This window comes from Pelecanus crispus, chromosome 2 (genome assembly GCF_030463565.1).
Source record: "Pelecanus crispus isolate bPelCri1 chromosome 2, bPelCri1.pri, whole genome shotgun sequence".
NCBI lineage: Eukaryota > Metazoa > Chordata > Aves > Pelecaniformes > Pelecanidae > Pelecanus > Pelecanus crispus.
The window spans coordinates 105,558,598-105,566,099 of record NC_134644.1 but is presented as its reverse complement, the minus strand read 5'-3'; the positions used below and the strand labels follow the sequence as shown (position 1 = coordinate 105,566,099).

At 42.1% G+C, this 7,502-nt stretch overlaps 1 protein-coding gene across 1 annotated transcript in view; it reads right to left on the bottom strand.

Annotated features, from left to right (window-relative positions):
* Positions 1–419: 419 nt before the first annotated feature.
* GALNT12 (polypeptide N-acetylgalactosaminyltransferase 12) overlaps positions 420–7,502 on the bottom strand; it is a 51,933-nt gene continuing 44,850 nt past the window's right edge. Inside the window, exons 9-10 of the mRNA XM_075705796.1 lie at positions 4,030–4,185; positions 420–643 (exon numbers count right to left, since the gene is read on the bottom strand). Coding sequence (XP_075561911.1) covers positions 506–643; positions 4,030–4,185 — 294 coding nt within the window. The 3' untranslated portion in view covers positions 420–505. The remainder of the gene's footprint in view (positions 644–4,029; positions 4,186–7,502) is intronic.

Below are 7,502 nucleotides of genomic sequence, written 5' to 3'. Positions count from 1 at the left end.
TGAGGGTTTTGTGGTAGTCACTTAGGGCAGAATCTAGCCTACATTTACCTTCTTGGTATTTAAGAGACAAGAAGAATTAACAACTACTATCTGTTAAAAGGCCCAGCTGCAGAATGTTTTAGTAGAAAAATAAACATTTTAAGTTATTGGCAGATAACATTAGTGCAATTATTTTCACTGCCTTACTTTCACACAGTAGATTAAAAAAATATATCGTCACTTGTGAAAAGACCCTCGGACACTTCAGAAGCAGTTATGTAGCTGCCAAATAAAGAGAAGAGAGGAGCAGATTCTGTAGCATGATACAGCTACAGCACTTACTTTACGTAGCTCTCAATGCTTAGTGCCTTTTAATGCTCCAGAAAACAAAATCCAAGGCTTGTAAACTAATTACAGTTCTTTCCGTACAAAAATATATCACCTGTGTGATTTTCAAAAGGCTGACTAACTGCTGACTAGAAAGAGAACATTTTCATATTCAGCAATATCCTAGATGACATCTGGATCAACTTCTTTCTTTGAAGAACCATTTTTGGTAGTCCGAGTTGGTACAGGGTCGTAACAACGGTGCTGGGTTACCATTGTAAGCGTTTGACTGGGCTTGTACGCACTTCTGGGTGTGTAGATGAAACAAAGTACCGTCCTACAAAACACAGAAATAGTTTTTGCTTTGCAGGTTTTAAAAATTGCAGGCATATCACTGTATTTTAAAAGTAACAGAAGACATTTGTAACAAATAAATATCACACATATCCTTCTCATGGGGCCATGCAGTGAAGGCAAAATGCCTAACTTGAGGATCTCTGAAACTTTATCAAAAGACCCTGCTTTTAAACTTATATTAACACTGCTTTAGAGTGATTTGTGCCTGTAAAGGATGTGCTAACTTAACTGACTTTCATTGCCTTTTGTTACTGCACCAGAATATGGGCAGAGAAAACCAAAGCCAAGTACAGGCATTACCCAAATTCACCAACTTACTGCACATCTTGCAAGTAAAATGTCAGTGTTGTTAGCTAAGTGTAGATGTTGGATGTATTTTTAGAAAAAAATTTTCCCCTTTCTTCACAGGGTATATTTTTAGTGGAAAAGGCAAAATAATCTAAGCGTGCCCCTTGCCTGCAGATGTGTGTGAAACTAGCTTGCTTTGCTGGAGGGCAGCACAGCTGCCTCCAAGGTGTAAGGTCTGACAGGCTTCCACAATCAGATTCCCCAGAGAACATATTCTGAGGCCTCAGGCCCTCCTATTACGGGAGTCTCCAGGAACATTTTATTTCCAGTTCATGTCGCTTGCTCCGATCCGGGAGTGCTGTCAACTAGGATAGTGAGCAGCAAAAAGGCGGCGTGTCCAACTGTGGAGCAGTGCCCTGCTCTGAGACCCTTCCTTCCCAGGTGACATTCCCACACATAACTATTTCCAAAGCCTCCGATGGCCTCAGAAGAAAAACGCCAACACCTTGTTTCTGACTGTAAGCCCGACTCCTCTAAAAGTCTGCTCTTCCGTCATCAGGAGTGTCGCACTAATTGTGCCTCGAGCCGCAGCCCCTGACGCCCAGCAGTGTGTGCTTGCTCACAGGCTTGCTGACAGACTTAGCTGCTGAATGACTTTCCTGTTTCCATCATGATAATTCAAATTTTTGTGTGGACTAATCAATACCTGCCTCACTCATTTTTGACTCAGTGACCATAAGAACTCAATCCTTGCCAGGCTGCTGGGAGGGCTGTTCAAATCTTTGATTATGCTACATCCATAAGGACAGCTTTTCCAGTGTCTGACACTTCTCCACACAAAGCAAGAGAAATGCGGTACTGACACCTCGCCCATCACTTGCCTTGAAAGGTGGGAACTGGTGATTTTGATTTAATGCAATAGAAGAGGAGGAATTGGAACAGAGCAGTACGTTCAAATCACACACAGACACAAACTGATCACGAGAAAGACAGAGGATTTAGCATCTGAAACTTTAGGAATTATTTTAAAAGTTAATGGTTAGGAATGCAGTGGAAACAGATGTATTCCAAAACTATGTTTTCTCAATTATCTCCTCAAGTGACTGAGGTTCGTGCACTATATGTCATTTTAGGGATTAATGCATATGACCTTGAAAAAGGTTGTTAAAAGTCATCATTGAAAATGAAATGTCATTTATGAAGTCAGCCTTTTCAATATTTTGTCTTACTCAGTAATATCACTGTGAGCCTCAGTCTGGACTAGATTTAGTGAATGGACAGTACTTTTCACATTTTTCTTTAGAATTTACTCTGCCACCTATCACTGGTGGTAGTATCTAAGCATGAAATTTGTCAACTGTGGAGTCTGTAGAGTTTATATGCATTATGCAGACACATTATGTAAATATACCATTTTGATATATTATGTGACCTTTTCCCTTAGCCAAATAATAACACTCCAAAACCTGACCAAGGCCATCATTTTTCATCGAATTTATTTTCTCTCAGGCATCCAGGAACCCCTTCAGAGATTAAAAACTACTAACCACAAGGTTTTCTAAGATCACCTTATGTTTATTAATATACTTCATACTTCTCAGTATTCCTCCCCTCTGTGAGTAGGCATTAGGCTTGAAGAAGAGAGGTACAGATTTGCTGAGTCCCCACAGCCAGTAAGATGCATCCTGTGTAGGGGTAGGAGTAGGGCAGAAGGTATTTTTTGACCATAGAATCATTTAGGTTGGAAAAGACCCTTAAGATCATCAAGTACAAATGTAAACCTAACACTGCCAAGTCCACCACTAAACCATGTCCCTAAGCACCACATCTGCATGTCTTTTAAATACCTCCAGGGATGGGGACTCCACCACTTTCCTGGGCAGCCTGTTCTAATGCTTGACAACCCTTCTGGCAAAGAAATTTTTCCTAATATCCAATCTAAACCTCCCCTGGCACAACTTCGAACCATTTCCTCTTGCCTTATCACTTGTTACTTAGGAGGAGAGACTGACACCCACCTCTTTTCCCATAGTTGTAGAGAGCAATAAGGTCTCCCCTCAGCCTCCTTTCTCCAGGCTAAACAACCCCAGTTCCCTCAGCCGCTCCTCATAAGGCCTGTGCTCCAGACCCTTCACCAGCCTTGTTGCCCTTCTCTGAACACGCTCCAGCACCTCGATGTCTTTCTTGTATTGAGGGGCCCAAAACTGGACACAGTATTCCAGGTGCGGCCTCACCAGCGCCGAGTGCAGGGGCACAATCGCTTCCCTAGTCCTGCTGGCCACATTATTTCTGATACAAGCCAGGATGCCATTCGGTCTTCTTGGCCACCTGGGCACACTGCCAGCTCATATTCAGCCGGCTGTTGACCAACACCCCCAGGTCTTTTTCCGCCGGGCAGCTGATAATGGTGCATCAAATTACACAACTGCACATTACATTTCAGAAAAGCTCAGGGAGCACTTCTGGTGCTCACAGGGAGGGTCAAGAGAAATGGTCTGCACAGGAGAAGCAGCAGCTGCTCAAAAGCACAGAATAGCATAAAGTAATGGTGGTATGTGAAGTATCAGGGATACATGGTGGTACAAACACCAGGAAATAAAATAAGTCAAGGAAAAGAGAGCAAAAGTAGGACACCCATGAGACTGGTTGGGGAAAGGGTATGGAGGCACCTCAGTTCTCAGGAGAAGACAGTAGGGGTGGGACGTCAGAGAGACCTGAGCAGCACACGGAAAGCTCTACACGTGGACAAGGCGAAGACTGAGCTTCGCCAACCTTCCCAATTCCTTTGAGGTTAAGAAGGGCGCTTTCCTTCCTCTTGTCTTCCTGTTTCTTATGACTGACATACTCTTTACCTGCACGCTGCTGCTACCCTGTTACATGTTCAGATATTAAAAGCCAAGACAGCATATTTCTCCCAGAGATTTACGCTGACGTTGTGGCCTGCATGACGTGTGGGCAGAGAGATAAAAAGAAAAAAACCCAACAATTCTCCTCCCACCCACTCTCTCCCCGCAAAAACCCAACAATTCTCCTCCAGCTCCTAAAAAAACAAACCTGAAACCAAGCAGGCACACTTACCTCTCTGAAAACAAACTTCTGGTTTTCAGGAACACTGTGGACATTTTCTTGACACAAGTACATTGTCAAGTAGTCAGTCCCTGAATCGACTGCTGCACAGACTTCTGGCTGTCGGGTGTTGTAACGTATTTCATTATGGGATGTGTACTCGAAAAACTACAAACACAAGAGAAGAAACAAAGGACAATAGTAATTTCATATGTACACAAGAAAGTATTTATAAGGAGGATATACTAAGATACTATAATTAAGTTCACATATTAAAGTTGCTGTTGTGGAGAGAATATTCTGCCAAAAATATTCAAGGAGCCTTAACTGCTGCCGTTTGCCTACTATTTTACGAAAAATCAATCTCACCACAGCACCGCTTTACTCTGGTAGCACTTAAAATGTATGAAATGCTGAATAAATGCCCTGGAAAGCAGACATTCCAGCATTAAAGAACTTATAAAATATGACTGTAATATTCTACTTTCACATTCTAGATCACCCTTAAAAATAGGATGGAAACTAGTTTATAGCCTGACATTATGCCTTCTTAATTCAGCTGTCACAAAACAATGTTACTTTTAATTAAGGAGTTGCTCACTGCATAGTTCAAAAGGCAGTTTGGTCAAGGTTCATTTCCAGTGACAAAGTACTCAGGATGCATGGTGATGAGCATTTTATTGTATAACATTTTAAGATATTATTTGGAGCAAATCAGCTACAGCTGCTTTTAAACATGTACAGAATATTAAAGACAATTTACTGGCTTTACTGCTTGTACAATATTTTACAGAGGTGTTCTGAACATGGTCTAAAACATCTTGGCTTTTGTAGCAATTATGTCTGAAGAATTCCTTAAAATTTTTATATTTATCATGGACACTTGCCAAATTTTGGACTTCATTAAAGAGCATCAGAGTTTGAGAGTTGTTTGTATTTAGCACACTTGTAAATAATTTAGATGACTATAGTGCACGGATGTGTGTTTAGATCTGATTTAGATTATACTCAGTAGGGTAGAGGAGAGTTTTATACACATCAGAAAATTGCTTATTACCAATAGTATAGCCACATTAGTGGAAAGCAATAAAAAGATGGAGAAGGAATCCTCCTTTGTCTTGTTTCACCCCTGGAGAAAGAGACTTTGTGAAGGGGGCTGTATCAATTCAGAAATATTGTATATACTTGAACTTACCACAAAAACATCCTTAGCAACCACCAAGGCTAATTAACCTTGAAAGAAAAACTGGAAATGGAGTTTTAATGTAAACAGGACCGCATGACTACAAAGTCTATGGTCATCCATTTCCAGGTGTAAGAGCTCTGACCGTAGATGTTTCATGAAATCTCCTCTGCCCCTCCTTTTATCACAATCAGGAATTTCTCTGCCAAGGTGGCTGTTGCAGCCATACACAGACCAATGTTGTCCACTGCGTCAGCTTGTGGAGCTCCATGGCTTTTCTTTGGGCAGTGATGCAAGTGACAGGCCCCCCCCGCCCCGAACTAACCTGTTCGCCATCATTCATTTGTGGTAAGCCACAAAGGGAAGAAGTGAGTGTTTCAAGAAAGCAACTTCAAGTTTGAAGTCTACCTGCTGACGTAACACCCAGGAGAGACTGATTTCCCCTTGAACCCTATTGCTAGGAACTGTTTCTATGATGTAGGCTGCACTGCCTTTACAACGTTTGCTTTACGCCAGAAATGTCTCATCAACAAAAGTCAAATGTGATAATATTGGCACAATATTTTTTTATTATTGTTATTTTTTACCCCAATTGGCAGGGGCTATTCCCTGGCCTTCAGGTTTTAGTTCCCAGGGTCAGTATCTGATTGGCACATGGAAAGCCTGCTACTTTGGGCACCACAGTGAGCTGGAAGGGCACTCATTTTAAGCCTGTAACCCATGAATAAAGAAAAAGCTTCATTCCTGCTCGTTTGTGTCTGGATGGACACTTTTTTACAGCTGCCACTTTTACAAGGCCACATTTAGAGCCTTGCTCATTAGTGGATTTATAAGATATAACTCTTTTTAGTAATTTGTATTTGATATCAGCGAAAGCCTGCAAGCTGCTGATCGTACCAGATGCATCAAGAGTAGATGGAGGAGCTACTAGGTCAGAGTGCTCCTTACTACTGACATCCTTCCTGAACAGCCTCTCAAGGACTTGCATCAGATTTTGGAGGAGAAGAGCAAGTAAAATGATTAATTTCTGGATAACATGAAGGATTGGGGTTATAGTATTAGCAATCAAGCACTCCAGTCTCCTTGCCCAATGAACATTATGCAGTTCTTTACCCTCTACTGTTTCAAACGGAAGAAGCACTTCAGGCTTTGGGCTTTTTCAAGCTCCAGTAATACATGAGGTAAATCTCTTCCTCCTCAAATGGTGAAGTGGTTTTTCTAGAGCTCTTTCCTTGCCCAGTGGGTTCTGTGGGCAGAAGGGAAGCATTTTCAAACTGATCCATGGCCCAGTGACTAGTAGCCTTACTGCATTTCTTTCCTTCAGACAACCAGTAGATTCCCTTAAGTGCTACTGGGAAACTTGATAAGGCCTTTTACCCAGTGCCTACCCCTTCTGGGCAATCTATGGGATATGCCCCAGCTGCATCGCTGTGGTACAAAGGATGGATGCAGATTTTGCCTACCTCAAATCTATCAGCCAAATGGGAGTATTAGGAGGGTACTGTCAGACAAAGCGGGCTGCTGAGAGGTTTCCCATCCTCTTACTACATCAGGTCAGCTTCCTGCCATCACACGTTGGTCCCCTCTGTACTGCTTCCCAGCCATACCAAGAAGGTCAAGGGGCTTTATTGGTGTTGAATCTCAAAGCCTTTCATTCTAGTCTACCAGGGCTGACACTTCCACAAAACATCAGCAGCCTAAACGTGCAAGCACCGAGTTGCCAGTGTTTTGTGTATTATCTGCCTGTCCTCCATATACACTCAGCTCTGATCACCACAGTCGTATCCTCACCTTCTTGCTATAATGAACACACTCATTTTAAACAACCCACAGTTAGCATTCTTACTGCTTACACAACAGCAATTCAAAAGGACTAAAGGCCATGGATTCAAGGAAAAGTAGAAACAAATTACTAGCGACCTCAGTTTTCTGAGAGTGGTTTTACTTACTAAGACATAAAATGGGAGCAGGTGCTGGACTTTATAAATAATCAAGAGCACAGAGCTCTCTCCTCTCGGCACAGTGCACACAGATATTCAGAGGTCACTTTAAGTGGAGAATTGCTTCCAGTGAAAAGAGCTTTTGCAGTTGTCCCCTACATAAACAGCCACCTGCCACTAGCATATCATGCCAGAGGATGGGTGTACTGAAGTGTAAGACACATATGGCTGACCAAGTTAACCTTCATTAATGTTAAATCCTATCAAGATGTTTTTGGAGAATAACTTTACTGAGCTGTACTCTGGAGAATAAACATCATTCCTTTATACCATCAGACAGTGCGAATGTGCAGCAGGGAGTA